Source organism: Dendropsophus ebraccatus, chromosome 7 (genome assembly GCF_027789765.1).
Source record: "Dendropsophus ebraccatus isolate aDenEbr1 chromosome 7, aDenEbr1.pat, whole genome shotgun sequence".
Classification (NCBI taxonomy): Eukaryota; Metazoa; Chordata; class Amphibia; order Anura; family Hylidae; genus Dendropsophus; species Dendropsophus ebraccatus.
In genome coordinates, this window is record NC_091460.1 from 140,861,686 (window position 1) to 140,885,071 (window position 23,386).

Genomic DNA, 23,386 nt, shown 5'->3' on the forward strand with positions numbered 1-23,386 from the left:
GACAAATCCACCAATATGAATATGTAAGAAATTATCTACAATTTTAATATATTTTCTGTGCTCTAGGATAATGGCTATGCCGACAATCTTGTGTCTGACAGTCAGGGACTCTTCACCATTTTTACTGCCCGGTGACAGCGCTGCCAGGTCCAGCATCATCTTAATTGTAATAAGTATATTCTATGACAGCTGTAATTCTTGGGGAAATTGGTGGTGTAGTAAATAAATGATTTCTCAGTTGTATAAAACTATATATAAACCATATAATAATAAAGTATGAAAAACAGCCCAAAACTTCATATTTCTATCTAATTATGACCAACGCTGCAACGTATTCCCAATAAAGAGATAATGACATATACAGTGTTGCCTTGGATTACGTGCATAATTTGTTCCGGGACCGCGCTTGTAATCCAAATCCACTCTTAAACCAAAACAAATCTCCCCATAAGAAATCACTGAAATGTAGACAATTGGTTCCACACGCCAAAAATAATGATTTTTTATTCTGAATAACATGTAAGACAAATGGAACAAACATTCAGAAACAGCTGAATATGTGATAATTTAAGTTACTGTACAGTATAGCAATCAACATGGGGAGTATAATGTACAGCAAGTGCATAAACCTGAAACAACAGGCTAGAATAGAGAAGCAGGGCTGCTGTCAGTGGTCTGTGTGGTCACATGACAGAAATGGAGAAGGGGTGTGTTTTCAGCATGGACCAGTCAGGAAGTGAGAATCACAGAGCTATGCAGGAGGACAGTCACAGATACTTTTCTATAAAGCAGTGTGAATGGCTGAGTGTAAGTGCAGGCAGTAATGGAGAGGATGGGAAACACAAGAGCTGACAGAGACTGCAGGGAACATAAAGTAGGAAGGAAATGGATCTGCCATGATTTGGAAGGTGAGGGAGACTTTCTGGGTCAGGGTACAAAGATGTAGACCGCACCCCTCCCCCTCTCCCCCAGTACAGGGAGCTCTTAAAGCAAAGCAATGCTCTTAAACCAAGTTACAATTTTGAAAAACTGTGAGCTCTTCTTGCAAAATGCTCCGAAACCAAGTTACTTTTAAACCAAGGTACCACTATACTAAGGAATAGACTATACATTGCAGTGTTATTCTGTGTGGTTAACTTTATTTTTACTTTAGTATCATAAAAAATAGATGGAATAGATTCTTAACCAGCACAAATATACGAGTGAGTGCTTGTGAGTAAGGAAAAATTGCCCCTTCAACAAGCCTTGTGTATGAAAGTGTATGATTGTTAGGGGTCTGATAGCTGGGACCCCCCATAACCCCAAGAACTGGGTGCAGAACTTCCCATCAGAATGGAACAGCGGCATGCACCATGCAAACCATGCATGCACACTGCTTCTCCATGCATTCCCCATCTATGGGAGCTTCCAGAGATGGCTGAGCAATACGTATATAATGGCCACTATTTATCAATTTGAGACAAATAGCAACCAATCACAGCTCAGCTTTCATGGAGTGTGACTGGTTGCTATTAGAGATGAGCAATCTAACAGTAAGTTCAAGTTTGAGCAAAGGCGAACGCTCGGAGTTCCCGTGCCTGGAAGATGGATGCAACCCTAGGGCTGCCTGGAAAACATGGATACAGCCATGTAGGTTCGCTCATGTCTAGTTGTTATCTGTGTCAATTAGTTTTTTTTTGGACAGGTTGATAAATGTGGACCATTAAGTGGAGTGGCAATGCACACTAGACTGCAGCTCTATTCCGACAACAGACTAAGGACACCCACCCCCATTATTATACACTTACTAATAGGAATGGATGCAAAAATGAAATGTTAAAGGGGTTGTTCAGCAACAACAACAAAATCTTTTAAATCAACTGGTGCCAGAAAGTGCTAGAAATTTGTAATTTACTGACATAAAAAAAACCTCCAGTCTTCCAGTACTTATCAGCTGCTGTATGTCCTGCAGGAAGTGGTGTATTCTTTCCAGTCTGACACAGTGCTCTCTGCTGCCACCTCTGTCCATGTCAGGAACTGTCCAGAGCAGGAGAGGGTTTCTATGCGAATTTGCTGCTGCTCTGAACAGTTCCTGACATGGACAGAGGTGGCAGCAGAGAGCACTGTGTCAGACTGGAGAGAATACACCACTTCCTACAGGACATACAACAGCTGATAAGTGCTGGAAGACTTGATTTTTTTTTTTTTTTTAAATAGAAGTAAATTACAAATCTCTGCCACTTTCTGACATCAGTTGATGTGAAATAATAAATAATAACTTATTATTATTATTATTATTATTATTATATTCATTTTTTGCCCAACTACCGCTTTGAAGCAGGAAAACTCAGTAGTGGACTGTTAGGGTCTTTTGCTGCCGTAGCATTTTAAGATGCACTCAGTTTCTGGATTATATCTCAGTTTTGGAGTTTGATTTTGTTCTAAATCTGAATATAATAAAGTAAAAGCACAATAACATTCACATGGGGGGCTAAGAGGTTACACTATCCAATCACAAAATTGCTAAAGTGTATCATTACGCCTACAGTGTCTCCCATTAGCAAGACGTGCCATTATCTCCCCAGTTGCATCTAGTGACACCTCATTTCAGCCCTGACACCTCGGAGTGCTTCCATATACATAACTGCTTAGCCTGTAAATAGACTGCTTAGAGACTATTAGGACCTTGCGACGCCATCTCTTTCCACTTTGCTTTGGTTTAAAAATAAATCTGTTCGGGAAGGAAAAGCATCTTACTGAGATCTGTGTATTCCTGCACCTTCTGGTTTCCCGGCCTACAATATTTACACAGTAATAGATGGGAAGGAGAAGCAGGCCATTGGCAATTAACCCAAGAAATGTTTGTTTGATATGTACTTAAAGGGGTTGTTCACCCCCCATTTTTTTTTCTTTCAAATCAACTGGTGTTAGAAAGTTCCAGATATTTGTAATTTATTTCTAGTAAAAAAAAAATCTAAAATCTTCCAGTACTTATCAGCTGCTGTATGTCCTGCAGGAAGTGGTGTTTTCTTTTCAGTCTGACACAGTGCTCTCTGTTGCCACCTCTGTCCATGTCAGGAGCTGTCCAGAGCAAGAGAGGTTTTCTATGGGGATTTGCTACTGCTCTGGGCAGTTCCTGAGGTGGCAGCGGGATGCCTGTGTGTCTTGCTTCACTGTGAAACATAAAATAACTAAGTGTGGGTCTGCACTTCTTCTCCCCAGGTGATAACTTCCTACAGGGTGTATGTAACAGCTCCTGTGAGTGGTGGAGAAGAGAGTGCGAGAAGAAAGGAGGATAGAGATAGGTAGAAGAGAAGAAGAGTAACACTCATTGGTATGCAGATCACAAACAAAACAATAACCCTTACATGACTACAGCTGTGCAACAGTTACAAATATATAGACAGTGACCTCTTGTGGTAAAACTCAAATATACACCTTCATTACCACATTGTTACCAAGGCTTTTGCGAGGGATTTTCAAACTAGTAACACCTGTGGTGGGACATCACATATGTCTTGCAGGAAGTGGTATTCTTTCCAGTCTAGAGAGCAAGAAAGGTTTTCTATGGGGATTTGCTACTGCTCTAGACAGTTCCTGACATGGACAGAGGTGGCAGCAGAAAGCACTGTGTTAGACTGGAAAGAATACACCAATTCCTGCAGGACATACAGCAGATGATGAGTACAGAAAACTGCAGATTTTTTTTTTTTTTTTGTTACTATAAGTAAATTACAAATCTCTGGCACCAGTTGATTTGATTTGAAATAATAATAAAAAAAATTGGTGAGCAAACCCTTTAAGTCCTATTAGTATAGTAAATATATTAGTCAACGGATGAAAGCTACACAACATACTGCAATCACCAAGCTGGAATATGTATCTAAAACACCTTTAACTATATCTATAGTATTTCCAATAATCTTTCACGGTAGCAGCGCGGCGACAATGCAAGACTATTTATTAAGGCTTAAGAAGTCTACATTGTGCCCATATCAATGTGTGAGTTACGTTCTTTAATGGCAGTTCCTAATAGAAGTGTCCTTGAATGCTGTGAGCAGATGTTTTGTATTAGATATTGCATTCTCTGGTCCCCTCACGGCCAGGTCTCTCACTGTGTCCACATGCTTCCTATAAAGAATTATTCTGTCTCCGATAAAATATCAAATAGCACGCTGTGGGTTTTCTATGTAATAGTTCTAATAGGTGTGCGGATCAGGCATTCTGCATAAATGGGCTTAATATGGGAGAAAAATACCATCTGTCGCCTTATTTGTTGGTAAATGATCGAAACCGGAAGTTTGATTGTGCTGATTGACCACAGCTGGTTTACGGCTTTACCGCACGGGGGGTCGGTACATTGCCTGACTACTGCTTTAGCCTTCCGATTAGGACAAAAGACTTTTACTTATTATTTTTTAAACATTGCGTTTAAAGACATGTAAACATCATGCAGTACTGGGCAAGTTTACTGGTTTACCCGTCCTTGTTCCATAACCCTTATGGAATTCTGATGGACACCAATGAAAGCCAATAGGTCCATCAGAGTTTTTAAGAGTAATCTAACATATTAGAGCTGCCATGGCTCTATAATGAGAAAAAAAAAGGACAGTAATGCGGAAGTGGCCAAAGTGCTTCATGACAGGGGTGTAACTAGAAAGGGCGGAACCCCATAGAAAACGTTTAATTAGGCCCCCCTCCTCTCCCCCATCCTACTGTAGATAATCCCCCTGTTTGTTAATCCTTCGTCCAGTAGATAGGATCTCACCTGGTATCCCCCAAGTAGATAGAGCCCCCCATGGTAGGCATCTCCCCTAGTGTCCCCCACAGTAGACATCTCCCTTAATGCCCCCCATGGTAGACATCTCTCCTAGTGCCCCCCATGGTAGGCATCTCCCCTAGTGTCCCCCACAGTAGACATCTCCCCTAGTGTCCCCCACAGTAGACATCTCTCCTAGTGCCCCCCATGGTAGACATCTCTCCTAGTGCCCCCCATGGTAGACATCTCCCCTAGTGTCCCCCATGGTAGGCATCTCCCCTAGTGTCCCCCATGGTAGGCATCTCCCCAAGTGTCCCCCATAGTAGACATCTCCCCTAGTGCTACCCATGGTAGACATCTCCCCTAATGTCCATCATGGTAGGCATCTCACCTCGTATCCCACATAGTGTCCTCCAAAATAGACATCTCCTTTATTATCCTACCCCCCCCCCCAGTACATAGTGTCCCCCATGGTACGCATCTACCTTGGTAGTATATGGAAGCTCAGGAGGCCCAGTGTATCGCAGGGATGGGCCCCCTGATGTTGTGGGCCCCATTGCGCCCGCTATGGCTGCTACAGTGGTAGTTACGCCCCTGCTTCATGAGTCTCTAAAGTCCTTTGTGAGTTAAATGACAAAGTACAACACAATATAATATTAAAGGAATATTCTAAACTCTCAATGTTAATTTCTATCCTCGGTACGGGGCCGACAGCTGAAACCCCACTCATCATAATTAGGCTATGTTCACACAACGTACTATTTTTTTTTTAAAGGTTTATTTTCCCATCCACAGAAGGGATAACAAGCTGATCGGTTAGGGTCCAGCTGCTCGGACCCCATCTATGACAAGGATGGAGGAAAATTGTCTCCAAAATAAGTGCAGCGCACTGCTGATCAGATAGTTTCCTCCTTTAGGGCCCTATTACACGAGACAATTATCGTGCAAATTTAAATGATAATTGTTCTGTGTAATTGCAGGCAACGATCCAAAAATCGGTCATATGTCGATGATCATTGATTTAGATCGGAAACCTAAAATTATTGTTAATAGTTCGCTGTAATTCCACATTCGTTCGCTCAAGTTTCCGCATTTTTTCACTAATTGTTCCGTGTAATTGCACATGGTCCATCGTTTTTCTGGGATTAGAAGGAGTAAACGATCATAATAACGATTGCAATAACGATCTTAGTAACAATCGTAACTAACGATTATTGTTCTTTGTAATATGATGAATGATTTCAGGTTAATAATAAATAATGTCGTTTATCGTCAATCATAAAAAATAGCTTGGTGTAATAGGACCCTTAGGCTATGTTCACAGAACATACCTTTTTTTTTTTTTAAAGAACGGTCGTTTTCCATTGAAAACAATGGTCGTTCATTTCATACGGCAATGATTTGCATTTAAGTAAATGGAACAATGGTCCATTGTTTTCACATAATGCATTAAAGGCGGGCCGTTGTTTGGCATTACATTGTGTGAAAACAATGGCCGTTGTTGCATTAACTTATAAGATAGCCACCAACTTTCCCAGTTAAAATATATAGTTTGGGATATACCTGCCGTATAAGACTACTCCTCTTCCAATGCATACAAAATAAAAATTTATAAAAAAAAATCCACTCTACTATATCTCTTTTTTCCATATCCCAGACGCCTGCAGCTTGCTCTGCCCTTTATACGGTCGCTCCATACTGTGGGGACGCAGCAGTTTTTGAGCTCCGCCCACCGTATGCGGTGACCGCAGATTCTCCAGTTTTTCATGTACTGAAAGTATTGCATAAAGCCTAGAGGAGCACATGTCTGCCAGCACATCAACTGGGAAGATTGAAGACATTTCTTGCAGCCATTTGTTATTATAAGAACAATTCCCGAGATCACGTCATGACTAGTGATGAGCAAACATGTTCGTAAATGTTTTTTTATTTGTACGAGCATGACGCTAATTGTTTGTGTTCGCCGATCACAAACAATTTGTTTGATAATCAGAATGGTTATAGGGAACACATTTAAACATGCAAACATTTATCTCGAGATGTACACAACTGCGCAATTTACCCTTTGCACCTGATAATCTGTACGCATGTGTTGACCGAAACGAACGCTTCTACTGTACTTTCTCTATTTGTCCGTGAATGTTCAGTGAACACAAACAAATCACAATAATTTTTTTTTAATGTTCATGTTCCAAACCAAACATTAGGATGTTCACTCGTCACTAGAGATGAGCGAATATCGAGCATGCTCGAGTTCATCCAAACCAGATTGTTCGGCATTTGATTAGCGGGGGCTCTTGAAGTTAGATAAAGCATCAGCGTGCGCCCGCATCAGAGCTTCCCATAGCCCACAGTGAAGCAAGCGGCCAGAACGCTCCGGACGGTATCCCATTGAAAAAAAAAGGCTATGTTTCACCCCTCAAAACTACGGCTGTAGTTCTGTGGCTACCATTCACCCGTCTCCCAAGCTCTATATGCTAATAAAGTAAGTACAAAATAAATAAATATTGTTGTTCGAATGGAGATTTTTGGAAACCACTAAAGGACTGTGCAGATCATGGTTACTTTCGTGAAAACTGGCTTTTCTGCATGGCCTCACCAAAGACTAGGGGGCGCCTCATTGGTGAAGCCCACCTTACAGTCTGAGAAGCACTGCCTTATCAGATACCTTTATTTTACCTCATACCAGGGGCGTAACAAGAAATTGCTGGGCCCCATCGCAAGCTTTTGATTGGGCCCCCCGACTGACCACAAAAGTCAAGTGTAGTCATAACCTTTAATATTTAAAGGAAGCCTGTCACCCTTGCTGCCGGAGTGAAGCCTGCCTGAACCCCGGTGGAGCCCCTTATACTAACACCTTCCTTGAAGTCCCCGTCCCACCGCCGAGAAATCCCTGTTGGAAGCCGTGTGTGCGCTCACCAGAGATGAGTCTGCCAGCCATAGAGAATGACTGGGAGCAAGAGCTTGTACTTAAAGGGACATTTGCAGCACCCTGCAAATGATGAGAGTGTATTGCAGGCATAAGGCCCCCGGGCCCCCTTATATGGTGGGCCCCATAGCAGTCGCTTTGGCTGCTATGGTGCTAGTTACACCCCTGCCTCATACTCTACCTTAGCAGGTCCTACCACCATGAGACTCAAATAGAGACTGTTGTAGTGATATCAACTGGACCGGTCATTTGTAAGATGGTAAAACATGCAGAGCTATCAAGACTATTTACAGCTTTATCTTAAATGCCAGAAAGCAGCTAAATAAACGTAAAAAAAATAACAGGAAACCGGTGCTAGATTCTTATTTTAAGTATATCCACATCATGTTTTTTTAAAAGCTTCATTTACCACAATCCATTCCTCAGCAGCAGCACTCCTATGGTTCGATTTTAATTAAAATGCCTGTTATTCTTGGATATATTATTTCTCTTTGCACTTTATTTTCTTCTTTGTTTGTAACCTGTAATGTAGTCGACACTATTATTATTTCTTTTTTTTTTTTTTGTACAGTGCATTTCTTTTATGCCGCTGCCTCACAGTATGCAATTCCAATGAAAAAATTGATTTGGGACTGCTATCTTCTGTTTTATGATCAGGGCTGTTAATAATGTGCCTAGGAGTTTGTACCTCTCGGCGATGTCTGCATGTTATAATTTATACACGCCGTAGCATTGTTATTTTTATTAATGAATGTATAAACCCTGCCGAAGGGGACCTCCAGACCATATTTTTCAATAGCTGATTGTGTATAAGTTACATTTTAGATCTATCTTCTCCCGCTCCAGTATTTCTCAATACTAGTATGTCATTTAAATGGACACTGGCATATCATTACATTGTGGATGGCTGCTATTGAGCAAATGAAAGCGAATGGCAAATGAATGCTTAGTGGAAGAACAGAAGAGCAATTTCCAGGACTGCAGCAAGTCCTTACCCACTGATAGCTGCATTCCCCGACACTTTCTTCAATCCTTGTAAGAGTCATGGAGAGTTGGAAGTTATTGATAATTTTACCTTTGATGTCGTCGAAATGATTGATATAGATTGCAGCCTATATTCACGCCGCCTCTCCGTTTCCATTTACAAGCTTATAGTGCATATATTTTCGGCGGAGATAATTCAAAGAAATGTATAAAAAAATAAAAAAAAAAACACAACCCGTTTCTTTGAAGATCTGAAATAGCTCATAACTTGGATGAAAGGGTTTGGATCTATCATACTGAATTTCTATCACTGGCGTTAAAGGGAAACTCCAGCCGCAACTAAAGATGGTTATGTGTTCCATTAAAGGGATACTCTGGTGATTTTTTTTTTTTTTAAATCAACTGGTTTAAGAAAATTATATAGATTTGTAATTTATGTCTATTTAAAAAGAGGTGTCAGCGTGCGCCCGCATCAGAGCTTCCCATAGCCCACAGTGAAGCAAGTGGCCGGAGCTTCACTGTGTGAACTGACAGGTCTTTCTGCGGTCGGAATTCACTGAATTCTGGCCTCAGAAAACTGACCTGACAGTTATTTGCGGGGCCGCACAGATCCCGGCCGGAGCGCATACGATGTGTGTACGCTTCGGCCGGGATGCCATTGCTCAATAGGCTGTGTTGCACTGCACAAAAAGTACGGCCGTAGTTTTACCTAGTGTGAACATAGCCTTATAGTGGTTTTCCAGGCAAAATAGACTGATGAGCTATCCACAGGACAGCTTACCAGTCACTGATCAGTAGGGTGCTGACACCCAGTACCTCCACCCATCAGCTGTCCAGCACGCTACACAATGAACTTGGCCAGAAGCAGTTTGTCTCCACTCACCGTGTAGCGGTGGTGACCTGTAACTGCAGCTTGGCTTTTGATAACTTGAAAAAGAGCTGAGCTGCAGTTACACATCACTACCACTACACAGAGAATGGAGACAAACAGCTTTCTACCCTGATCACTTTGTAGTGTGGGCGTCAATCAATTTTGCCATTAAAAAACAAACAAACAAAAAAAAGTTCTTCTGTGCCGGTATCTGATGTAATCTATGTGCTCAAGTCAACTCACAAAACATTTTCACTTCTATTTTTGGTTATTTGACTTTTAGTCAATTTTTTTTTTGTATATCAACTTATTTGTAAAGTCTTTTTTAAAAACTAGAACTGTCTTCTTGTCTCTTTTCACGGGGAACAATGATATTATCTGCAAGACAATTGCATTGTGCAATTTATAAGAAATAATGATATGTCTTCTTGGGGAAAGGGAAAAAAAAAAGTGTACAGTCAACGCTCTTGACGATAATGTAGGCAGATTGTTCCCAGTGTCAGCAGCTGGAGGAAACATAGTAAAAGCATCTGCCTGTTTAAACAATTAATTTACAATATACAATAGCAACAGAGTGAAACTCTTGCAAACAATCCAGTGATTAGTGAACCGTCACCATCTTACAGGAAGATTAGATAAACAGATTGCTCATGAGTTGGTAAGCAAAGAAGAGGCGTCAACCTTCATTTACATGTGCAAGGAAAAAAAAAATCATATGCATGATCAAGATATTTATCAATGCTCATTATCACTATTTGTTCTCCCTCGTATCATTCTGTGCAGATGCATCCTCTAAACGCAAGATCACCCATTGGATTGTCAAAATAAAGTTAGCTGATCGGAAAAGTTTGTCAACCATCTTAACAATGGCCAAAAAAGGCACATAAAGAGGTCGTACGACCTAATGGCCAATTCATGCTGCCCAATCACCAACACAACTTATGGTGTGTTTAAACAGATTTATCTGACAGATTTTTGAAGCCAAAGCCAGGAATGGATTTGAAAAGGGGAGAAATCTTGGTCTTTTCTTTATGACCTGTTCCCTCTTTATAGTCTGTTACCGACTTTGGGTATGTGCATACTACAGAATCCCGACGGAACATCCGTCGTGGATTCCGCAGCTCGCGGCCGCGCGCATCTCTCCTGCTACCACAGACTCCATTCTATGGTTTGCCAGATTCTGCCGTCCGCTGAACTTGCTCATTCTTCGGGCGGACGGCAGAATCTGGCAAACAATAGAATGAAGCCTATGGTAGTAGCTGAGATGCGCTTGACCGCCAGAGTCCACGAGCGGGTGCGAGCTGTGGAATCCACAAGGGGTGTTCCGTCAGGATTCCGTAGTGTGCACATACCCTTTGGCTTCAAAAATCTGTCAGGTAAATCTCTGTCTAAACACACTATAATGCATTGTGATTGAGGTGAAAATTGGCCAGTCAGAATGGTGGAGAAAGATGAAAAAATATGAAGTTGTAAAATATTATTATTATTATTATTATTATTATTATTTGTATAGAGCCAATAGATTCCCCAGCACTTTTTTATTATTATTGTTTTTTTTACACACAATACAGAGGTTACATTTACACCTAGAATTAAATGATTAAAATAAATAAAGATACAAAGGGAATAAGAGACCTTCTCGCATGAGCTTACAGACTAGGGGGACCGGGGAGTGAAACGAGAGTCAGCAAGTGCTTTATTTTCCGACGGTGCAGCCATTGTATATAGAATCAGAAGGTGCCTATAGGTGATTGGGCGAGTCAGTCACACCCCAATGTCTGAGTACAGGTAGAAAGTGCATGGTACTGTCTGAGATATAGAGTAGAATGTTAGATGTCACCAGCGAGAGGGCAGGACCTCTAATGGCCCTATTACTCGGGACCATTATTGTGTGAAAAATCATTACATCGGTCGAATTTAAACGATGATTGTTCTGTGTAATTGCAGGCAACGATCGAAAAATTGTTCATGTGTCCTTGATCGTTGATTTCGATCTGACCCTAAAATCATTGTTTATCCATTGTAACTAACAACCATTATTCTGTGTAACATGGTGAATGATTTTAGGTTAAAAAGATAAACAGTTTGCGATTCTTTATCATTAATCGTTAAAAATCCATAGACTTGTATGGCTTTCACAGCTAGATCAGCAAATCGTGCAGTCGTCTCCATTAAGGCTCACAATCTAAATTCACCTACTGTATCTGTATGTTTTGGGAGGTAACCCACAAACCCGTACACAGAAAGAACATACAAACTCTTTGTAGATGTTGTCCTTATTGGGATTTGACCCCAGAGCTGCCCAGATTAGACACTGATCCCCATGCTGCCCCTGTAGTGAGCTGGGTGCTGAATATCTCTACGGGGGCTAAAAACCTGCAAGATTCCAGGATTATTTTACAATAAATAGTAACATGGGGAATTAGGGGGGTAATTCTTAAAAATATGTTTAACATAAAACTTGATTTAAACAATAGGTCACATTCCCTTTAATGTCATGTGATACCTTCTGCATCTACAATCCCATATTGAACATGAAACTGTTCAGATAATAATGCGATTATGACCTTCAAAGAGCTATTCTATCAAATGTTAATACAAACTAATGTAAATGAACAGAATCATGTGGCATTTGGTTATCATGTATACACACAAAACACATCAATGGAAAGGAAAGAATGTTATGTAGTCAAGTAATGTATTTGCATGTCCATGCATAATGTAGTCCAGGTCCTGCTCAGTCCATGACCTCGTATGCATCGTATGTGATCACTGACCAGCCACAACATTAAAGCCGTATGCAGGTCTCGTGGATTGTTGCCAGTATGCGGTAATCGGCACCTACCACAAGTGGACCAAGGAAGGTCAAAGCAATGAAGTGGTGACCTGGTCATGGGAGGCCTAGACCCATTGATGTGCCTGGTGAGAGAATATTAGCTCATCTAGTCCAATCCCACACTATATATTATATAGCAAATCCCCATAGAAAACCTCTCCTGCTCTGGACAGTTCCTGACATGGACAGAGGTGTCAGCAGTGAGCACTGTGTCAGACTAAACAAAAAAAATTAATATACCACTTCCTGCAGGGCATACAGCAGCTGATAAGTAATGGAATACTTAATATTTTTGAATAGAAGTAAATTACAAATCTATATAACATTCAGAAACCAACTCATTTAAAATAAAAAGATTTTCGCTGGAGTACCGCCTTTAAGCCAATCTGATTTGTCTGGAAAACGGCTTGTTACAGACTCAAGCATTCAATTGGGGATCTGTCGGACTAGTTTAGAACATGTTTATCCATAGCAAATACACACGGCGTACAATCAGGTTTAAACTAGGGGTATATGGTTTCCCTGTGTACTCATTTAATGTTCTTTCCAAAGAAATGTTCATCTCCAAACATTGGGACTTATATTACAAAAGGTTTGAAGATATCACATTGCACAGTAGTAAAACATTTCCCTGAAGTAGACAAAGAGATCTGCATCCCATGTATCACCCTATGCAGCATTATTTTTCATCTAACACAGTGAATGACTGTCGGGAAGATTCAGTAGAGCACAGACATGTCCTATTTCTAAAGGTCACCATACACCTTATACTTTAGTTAGATGTACTCACCACTCAAGGTGGGTTTGGCTATGGTGTATTTGGCTCTTCATATCGGACGTGATGGAAAATCACCACCTGACCCCTTTGTTCTGGGAGAGATAAGCCACAGCTAGAGACTTTCCATACAGAACACAGGAAAGCTCAGCTGTACTAATCCTGTATATAAGTAGGCGGACTGGGAGACCAGAGAGAACACTAAACTACTAATACCAATCCATCCACTAGTAGCTGTCGGTTTTGTAATGTAGAAGGTAAAGTAATAGATATTTTTCAGGTGCTTACTTACTTCTCAGGATTTTCTACTTCTTCTGTAACAAAATTGAGGTAAAACCTAAAACAATAAAAACGAGACCAAACGTTATTAAAGTCAATTATGGGAAGAAGCTTCATAAATACTTTGGATGAATACAAGAAGGAAAGGAGAAAGCACATATGTTTGTAGTAGTAGTAAGGTTCTGTGTGATTCCCTAGCGGGCCGCATAGTCTCATGGCACAGCTATAGGGACCGGAGTAGTCACAGGTGGCGGTAGACCCAGAAGCCCAGTGAGAGCCATTAAGATGCTGATGCAGCACAAATGGCTGTTTTTTTTCGTAGACATTATTGAATAAGATAAACAAAGTTTTTTTTTCTGCTTTTATTTTACTGTGTGTGAATATTGCCTTAAAGTTTGCTTTAAAGGGCTAATGCACACTGAGCAATAGGTGAGGAATTGCTTTTTATTTCCGCTTGAAATTCCTCCCATAAAATATGTACAGAGCAATGTCCCATTGTGTTAAATGGGATTTCTGCTCCATTGTTCACACTGCAGAATTTCCAAGCAGAGTGTTCTGCCACAGATCTGCTTTCTGCTCGATTTCTGCTGCGGATTCTGCTAGAGGAATCCTATAGAAGTCAATGGGGCTTGAATTCAGCTCAAACTCCGCTCAAGTTCAGCTCCAATTCTGCTCCTATTCTACCAAAGCAGAATAGTGGTGGGTTCAGACTACGGGATTCTCGTGGATAAATTCAGCGGAATTCCGTCGCCGGTACACACTCACGGCCGCACGCCTTTCCGCCGCGGAATCAGCCGGCCCATAGAATGGTGTTTATGGATCTGGCAGAAAGGCGCGCAGCCGCGAGCGCGTACAGGTGACGGAATTCCACGGAATATATCCGTGAGAATTCCATAGTCTGAACCCACCCTTGAAGAGGAGTTTGAAGCAGAAATCTTTCCTCTTCAGTTCCTTGTCTATTGCTCAGTGTGCATGAGCTTTAGGGTATGTTCACACTGAGCAAATATGGCAGAATTCCAAGGCGGATCTCTCCGCCGTAGAATCCCGCCGTCATCAGTGTCCTGATGTGAGTGGTTGAGAGGGGGCGCGCTCCTCCACCAGCCCCGCTCCCGGCTCAAAGAAGTGACATGTCACTTCTTTGAGTGGAAAGCGGCGGCTGCGGAGGAGCGTGCGCTCTCCCATAGACAGGCTACGGCACAGTGAGACAGGTGGGATTCCACTACGGAATTCTGCCTGTTTTACTCAGTGTGAACGTACCCTTAGGGTGTAAGGCTATAACCACACTGAATATTTTTGTGGCCGTATTTTTGGACTGCTGTCATTTTGAGGTGAAAATCTGTCTGTAGTTTAATAATTACATGTAACTTGATTACAATGATGCGGCTGTAATTATCAAAATGTGGGCTGTATTTTTGGCTCAAAATGACAGCCATCCAAGAATAAGGTTGGAAAAAATGTGGTGTGAACACAGCCTAAGTGTCATATTCAAGGCTGTGGGCACCTTTTAAAAGCATTTTTTATTCTTACTTTTACTTAAAACCGTAAAGTTTTTCTTACTTTCACGACAGTCCTTAACATTTGCTGCACAAGATCTATTTTTGTTCTACAGTTGTACATAGCCAACATGCAGGCTTCTTTACAGTATATCTGCTCCTCCTCTTTAACTACAGCCTGAGTGAGCTGCCCTCCAAGGATTCTCTACTCCCGTCCACAATCTGAGCTGGTGTGCTACCCCTGTATTCTAATTTTGGTTTGTATTAAGCAATTATTTTTTTCCTTTTTCTTTATTTACACTAGCTCTCAGTTTTTTTACCATGTTAAATGTGTTAAAAATATTTTCTAAAAAAAAAAAAAAAATCCTAAATATATAAAAAGTGTTAATTTAAAAGTGGACACTTGGCAGTGAAGCCTCTGTCAGATGCTCCTGCAATATGGCATGTATTAACTTCTTTGGCTATAGTTTTTTTTTTAGGCTTTACTTTTAATTCATTTCATGTCCATTGTGATATTTGGCTCAGTATTTGCTTTCATTCTGTGTATACTTTATATTTTTCATTTCATTTTCCTCCTGGCCAGTACAATAGTGTATCAGTATAATATCCATTCCATTATCAGCAGCTAAAACTACTGGTCTTTACTTTCACAAAGCTCGTATTCATTTCAAGTCATTGATGACTCAGTCTAAAACAAATGCCAGCATTATCGAAGTTCACAAATGTCCACAGAAATTAGAAGGTCAGGAGATTTCTTAAGCCATCTCGGCAAAGACTTTTGAATATGGGAAATCGCACATTGTTATAGAATTTCTGCTACTCAGATGTCTCCCTTAAATCGAATGGAAATGGGATTTCTTGTTCTGTGTAGAATGTAGCAGGTTGTCCGAGCTTTGATGGAAATTAATTTTATGCAAATTGGTATTTTAATAGGAGTCAGATTAAATTTCAGTCCATTTCCCTGGCACCATTTTGCTGCCCACAAAGCTATTAAATAGCACGGTCTGACTAGTAATTAGTGAATTGCCTTATTCTTGTCTATATAAAGTTTCTATCGTCTTTTCTATTGGCTGAAATTTTAAAGGGGTATTCCAGAAAAATCAATTTTCCTTCTACTAACGGGAAAAGGGGAAAAGTAGGAGATCATGGGGGTCCAACCTCTGTATACCTCGCTATTCTCAGTTTCACCCCCTGGCTGTATTATGAATAGAGCCACGGGTACGGCACATGACCCACAGCTCTATTCATTCCTATGGAGTGACGGAAAGAGCCGAGTTTACCAGAAGAGTATGTACTCGGCTATTTCCATTGGCTCCATAGGAATGAATAGAGCCGTGGGTCATGTGCCGTACCCGTGGCTCTATATATAATACAGAAGCTAAGGGCTGGGGTGGGGGGAACAGAGGTCAGACCGCCCCATGACCTTGTACTTCTCCCCTATTCTGTGGATTTTTTTTTTAATACCTCTTTAATCTGAATGCTTACTTTTATACAAGATTTACAGCTTTCATACAGAACAAATAGGAAACACATTACGTTGGTTATCCGAGTACTGTTCCTGAACTACAACCTGTTTGTATACGTAGCTAAGAGAGGCATTCACAGTTCTGCACACTCCAGAGCTGAAATCTCAATGCTGGTGATATAGAGAATACAGATGAGCGCAACTCGTTTGTTCGGCATTTGAATAACAGTGGCTGAAGAAGTTGGGTGCAACCTTTTGGAGTCCACGAAAACAGCCATATCTGTGGCTGTATCCAACTTCTTCAGCCATCGGTATTCAAATGCTGAACAGTTGGACTCGAGCCTGAGTGATAATGAATGTCTGCATTCCTTGCATGATAACTGGTGGGTTTTCCTATCCTGCAATACCACAAAGACCGGGAGGCATCTGAATACAGGAGCCAGGAAAGACATTTCCTATAGGTGAAGTCTGGTTCTGCAGCCTAGCGACTAGTATCGTCACGTCAGTGTAGTGGAGGACCTCAATTAAGGAATAAGTTGTCAATTACTTCCTAGGACGACCAAAAGAACCTGCAGAACAGTTTTGAGTTACTAGACTGGTTGAAGAATTTAGAGATACGTAATAAAAATTGAGGTGTTTTAGAAAAATTATAAAGGGGGGGGGGGGCAATGAGCTGCTTGCATCAGCTTATACCTTTGGGCTTAGGTAAAATAGTTTTGAACATCTGAAATGCCCCTTAAATCATCCTGATCAAAGTTTTAAAGGTTAAGGCCATGTTCCCACACAGTATTTTTTAACCAAAACCAGGAGTGGATTGAAAACACAGATAGGCTATGTTCACACACTGTTGAAATTGAGTGGATGGCCGCCATTTAATGGCAAATAATTGCTGGTATTTTAGAACAATAGCCGTTATTTGCCGTTAAATGTGTTTTCAATCCTTTCCTGGTTTTGGTTGAAAAATACTGATGGGAGCATAGCCTAAAAGTTTCCCTGGGTAATAATATTCTGAATGTTTTTGACTTGAATGTTGAATTTTCCCTAATCCACATTATGTAACGACTGGAGTCGTGGACTCGCTGTACCACCGCTAGCGATGGCATAAGCCGCACCAGAGAGTGGAGTCTAAGAAGTTTCTGGTCTTCACCAGTGCCCACTGTAGGCCTGGATGGACCTTCTGTGGCAGGAGACCCCCAGGTCGCTGCCCGTGGCTTGGCTTATTAACAGTTGCAGGCGAGGTGCAGCCGGAGACATGTAGGCAGGCGGGAATGTAGCAAGACTCATGGCTCCTACCGCAGGCAGCAGGAACTACGGGCAGAAATCACGAGAGTCCATGGATAACAGCGCGGCCACGGCACAGTACATGCTGTAACACATTACTGTATCTAGACCGACTTGTCATTCCAGACTGGGAACGCTGTGCGACTGGTCTGTAGAACCTGTAATTGTGCAGGTTTGACTGTCACCAGTATTTACCTAAATATATATAACTTAGATAAATACAGTGTTTAATAATTTGCAGAAGAGAAAGTCAAGCGCTTGGAACAAGATTGAAGATTTCTCAGTCCTATTATTTCTAAAGAGGAATGTGTTTTATACTCTGGTGTCACTAGAAAAATTCAATAAATGACTTGTTCGAGACAGATTCATTTGTATGTTTAATAAACCACACCTGCAATATTATACAAAACTAATGTACATTAGGCCTGACCGAGTTTTCAGTAATGAATAGATTGTTTGCCTGGATAAAAGAGTAAAAAAAAAAAGTCCATACAGACAACCTCTCTTTGTAACCTTTCTTTTACTGATTAGAATCAGATACTAAAACTTGTTTTTTATTACAATCTGTTTCTATTTTCTGACTGCAATTTTTTTTTATTTCACTTCTTGCAAATTGTTATGGGGGCGGCCATACTGCCTGAGCTATTTTAACAGCACTTAGTGATCTGCTTTACAGCAAGACTCATGGACATAGACAACAAAAGCAAGAATCTTTTCCCTTTAGATGAATGTAAAACATTTCTGAGCGCGCTCTGTGACCTGTGAAGAGGTCATACCAGAGGGAGCTGCTATTGTCTCCTCTGTCTACTATCGCAGCAATGCTGCACAGATCACTTTACAGCAGCCTCCTCTTATCACCACAGACACAACAGGAAGTCTCAGCTTAGTTTAAGCCCCAGTGGTGAGAATGAAAACTGCAAGATCTCAGGATTATTTTTTAATACAGAGAGAAAAATGGAAAATTAGGAAAAATGTCCCCAAAAAATTAAGTCCAGCAATTTATAAAATCTTGCAGCCGATAGGGGCAGGGGGGAAATTGATTACAAGTATGAACTTACCTCTCCCTGTGCCTGCAGTGAGCGACCGGACCGGCCTCGGGACCCCGTCAGAAGGCATTTTACCTCGACTTAAGATGACATCACGACTTGGGGAAAAGGCCAGACCCGGCTGATGGACTGACCACTCATCCAATCAGTGACTGAAGCGGCGTCCTGCCTTGGTCACTGGCTGGCCAGTCCATCAACCGGGTTGTGATGTGTCAGCTTTGGAGATCCCAGAGCCAAGTGGAGGTCCTAAGGCTGGTCCCGCACTCACCGTGGGCACGGGGAGAGGTAAGTTCATACTTACAATAACCCCCCCCCCCCCCCCCCCCCCCCGCCGGTTGCAAAACTTTACAAATCACCAGACTTTTCCTTTAACAAAAAACATTATTTTGTTTTAAGTCATTTTCTGATGACACTGTCCCTTTAAGGTGCAGCACTCTTTTAGTTCTTCTTTCTTCTGTAGTCTACAGTGCAGAGTTAGTGTGAGTGGCTCTGTGCTAGTACCCAACATCTGCACTAAACTTTTATCATTCTGGAATTCAGTTCCATTATCCCATAGGTCTTGAAATGTTTTATATTATAGTTTATGAACTGTTCCCGACTCCAGACTGCAATACACTGGGAAGTCTCTCTGACAAATTCAAACACCCTCCAGTCGTCTCTCTCTTTTCCTCTAGTTAGATGATAATTACATGCTGTGATATAGTAAAAAGGAGCTATTTTGTGACATATTTTAATGCGATTTTATACCTCTACCTACTCTCATTATTTTTCTAACATGTGTTAACCTTGTGTTGCCTGTGGATGTGGCATCAAATCCATCACATTTGAAAACAAATTTGTTACATTTTGCTATGTTATTAAGAAACGGTGTGTTAAGCATCTGACAGATTACATTATACGACTGCAGACAGCTTGATAGCTGGATCCAACCATCAGTTCACTTGATTTAAAGAGTATGCAACAAGAATAAAGAGAAGAGCGTAAGAAGATTTGCATTATAAATAGCACTGGGAAATTTGTAACAACTATGGCAATTTAATCGAGTGTCTGGCTTTGTAAATTCTACGCTGTATTTGCATTCAGTGTTTATAAAGTTTTTTAATCAATCGAGTGACTTTTTTGTCAGATTCTACACTTTTTTGTTCATTTTATTGAATAATAAATAACAAGCAGTGCAGAAAAATTTAATATCAATTCCTTATCAAATGAGGACACAGTTAGCTGGATGGAATAGTCAGCAGAAAGTTACACGTTCACATAAGTGTTTGAGTGGAGGCAAGTTAGTTGGCCGGGTTCTCGAGCATGTAATAATTTTTTGTTTTTTATTTTTATTTTTTTTTACAGTTAAAGGAGAGTTCCCACCAAATTTTATTGTCTCAATAGACAATATTGTTTTAGATATGTATAGACCATGAGAGTGACGCTCAATGAACATTTTATCGGCAGCAGAGACAAAGTCACCTCTTTGATACTTTTCTTTGTAGGCAACGGACCAAAGTTTTATTGAGAACTTGGTTATAGATACAGCAGGGACCTCTAAGGACAGCCTGGTGAGAAATAGTATAATAGTATATCAAGCAAAAATATCTGACTCCTTACTGCCCTTAGAATAGGGTTTATATTCCAACACTATTTTCTGGAGTGTTTTGTGACTTTATAGCCTGTTTCTTTTTATAGTTTTTTTGTTTAAATTTATTTGTTGTTCGTTCTTTTTTTGTGCCATGCAGATTTATTAAATTTTTGTTGTTGTTGTTTTTTGTGCCATGCAGATTTATTAAATCTTTGTTGTTTTTTTGTGCCATGCAGATTTATTAAATCTTTGTTGTTTTTGTGCCCTACAGATTTATTAAATCTTTGTTGTTATTGTTGTTGTTTTTTGTGCCATGCAAGTGTATTAAATATTTGTTGTTCATTGTTTTTTTTGTGCCATGCAGATTTAATAAATATGTGTTGTTTGTTGTTTTTTTGTGCCATGCAAATTAATTAAATCTTTGTTGTTGTTTGTTTTTTGTGGCATACACATTTATCAAATTTTTGTTCCGTGGAGTAGCCCTTTCTTCTGAAGCTGTAGAAAGATGTAGCAAAACATAGTTTACTGAATCACCAGCATCTTTGTGACCCTTGGAAGGTCCATCAGCTGCAGGCAAAATACAAGAGACTAACAGCACTGTGCCTGTTAACTTATCCTGGGGACAACTACATCAGTACAGACGTGTCCACATTTCCCATTCCTTTGTTTTTTTTTAAAGGGGTTATCCAGATTGAAAAACAATGTTCAAAGGGCCCTAAATGAAAACCAACACAAAAGAAGTTTCCAATGCTATGCTGATCCCCGTTCAGGTTCCGGCCAACACCCTGGTCTTGACCATTGCAGCCAATCAGCGGCCTCATCAGTCATGTGCCATTCTTCTGGCATCATGGCCTTCATCATAGTGATGGTGGTAATGCCAGGAGTAGAGAATGCGACTGCTAAGGCCACTGATGCAGTGAGGCTACAGGATCATGGATTGTCCACAACAAAAGGAAGCCTGAACTTCTGTAAAGATGCAGCTGCCAATGAAAGTTTAGGCTGCTGTGGAAACATCCTAACTATCTGTGAGCTCCGTGCTCAAACCCTTTTAAAGGGGTACTCCAGCAGGGGGGGGGGACTTTTGTGCTGGGACATGGGAGGAGGTGACCTAGGGAAAAGACGTCCACTCACCTCCCCGGTTTCAGCGGCGGGTCCCGCATCGCGGCGCTGTGGTGCCCCGCCCTTCTGGGTGTCTGACTTGCGCCCAAAACGTGACGTCTCAGGTCCGCTCAGCCACTCAGTGAAGGAGGCAAGACCTGAGCGGACTTGAAACGGATTCCGCCTCCTTCACTGAGTGGCTGAGCGGACCCGAGACGTCACGTCTCGGGCCCACGTCAGACACCAGGAAGCTGCCGGGAACCGGAGCGCCGCGATGCGGGACCCGCCGCTGGAACCAGGGAGGTAAGTGGACGTCTTTCCTTAGGCCACCTCCTCCCCAGTCTCAGCACAAAAGTTCCCCCCTCCACACTGGAGTACCCCTTTAAGAAGAATAGTGCTCGTGCACAGAACTCATAGTTGCTTGGGTCAATTTTTCGGCAACCTGAACTTGTGTCCTGCAGCTGTGTCTGCACACAGAAGACTAGAAGATTGACAATGACAGGTACGCTTTAAGAAAGGATGTTTTAATCCAACTAGGGCTAGGTTTACAGCACGTTTTAGTCCCCACGTTGGACTGTATGTCAGGAATCTAGGAAAAAAGAAAGCCCGATGTGCAGCCTGGCATTAGGCCGACAGCTCCATTGACTTTAATTGCAGGTCATTCTATCCATTTCCCTGACATATACTTCTTTTGTGCAGGATTTAAAGGTAATCAATCAGCCCAATCTGGCTGATATGGTTCCCTGAACTGCAGTATACAGCTCCTGTAGCAGCCAAGGCACGTACCGGCTGTGGCTGCAGCAGAAGCTGTATAACCGAAAAAAAGCACTTTAATCCCCAGGTGTGTGACAGGTAAAGGCGGACAGGTAGTCATCTGGGCGGCTCCCTGCCAGTCACCGCACTCTGCCTGTAAGCGCGCTACAAGGGATGATTGACAGGCAGAGAGGCCAATAACGGACCTCTCTGCCTGTCATTCATCCCCTTTGAGAGCGCTTACAGGAAGAGCGTGGTGACTAGACACGGGCAGGGAGCCGCCTAGATGACCACCTCTCCGCCTCTGCCTGTCACGCGCCCGGGGGATTAAAGTGCTTTTTCCGGTTATACAGCTCCTGCTTCAGCTGCGGCCGTTGCGTGCCGCGGCTGTTACAGGAGCTGTATACAGCGATTCAGGGAACCATATCAGCCTGATTGGTTCCCTTTAAAAGTGTGGTTGACCACAGTTTTGAGTCCTGCACAGAAAAAGTATATGTTGGGAAAATGGACAGAATGTAGCCACAAAATGACTATGTCCTGTCCGCTCAAGCCAATGGGGCCGTAGCCCTCATAGCGGGCTACTTCAGTATCGTTTATTCATATAATCTCCACGTATAAAGCCAGCCAGGGACTTGTGTACAAAAGCTCACACACAGATTTTTGTGTCTTCAGCAGAAAGCAGCAGCTGAGAACTGGGGGAAGGAGACTGAATAGATACTAACAAGTATGGAAGGAATTGTTAGTGTCACCAAGAGCAGCAACATATCAAAAGTTACGTTTGAGTAGAATACCCCTTTAATGACTGTTCATATATCCTCCCTACTCTACTACCATAATGCACAATTGATGCATACACCAAACATACTGTATCCATAGACTTCTATGAACTAGATGCCCACCCTATTTAATAAATCCAACACCTGCTGCTTATAAAATATTCCCACGCCTTGTTGGATCCTTTGGTTACGGTAACAATTTCACAACCACACTCCTCCAGCTTGTACAGCTCTTTATGTACAGACTACCGTCCCCAGAATACAAATTCCCCCGGCAGACTTTGACATTGAACGAGGAAGATAAGCTGAGATGAAGGATCAGTACAAGATAAGTAATGCAATATATTTACAGAGTTACTCAACTATTTATGCAGATGAATTCTATATATAATCTGTAAAACGCTGTTCAGAGATGATCATATACTTTAATATTCTTGTTTGATTAAGCGAGCCTTTGACATTTGGAATGCATTCATTACCGGGATAATTATT

At 41.5% G+C, this 23,386-nt stretch overlaps 1 protein-coding gene across 1 annotated transcript in view; it reads right to left on the bottom strand.

Moving 5' to 3' along the window:
- Positions 1–23,386, bottom strand: part of SLC7A11 (solute carrier family 7 member 11) — a 184,779-nt gene that overhangs the window by 89,627 nt on the left and 71,766 nt on the right. The window contains exon 7 of the mRNA XM_069976836.1: positions 13,426–13,470. Within this exon, the coding sequence (XP_069832937.1) occupies positions 13,426–13,470 (45 nt within the window). The remainder of the gene's footprint in view (positions 1–13,425; positions 13,471–23,386) is intronic.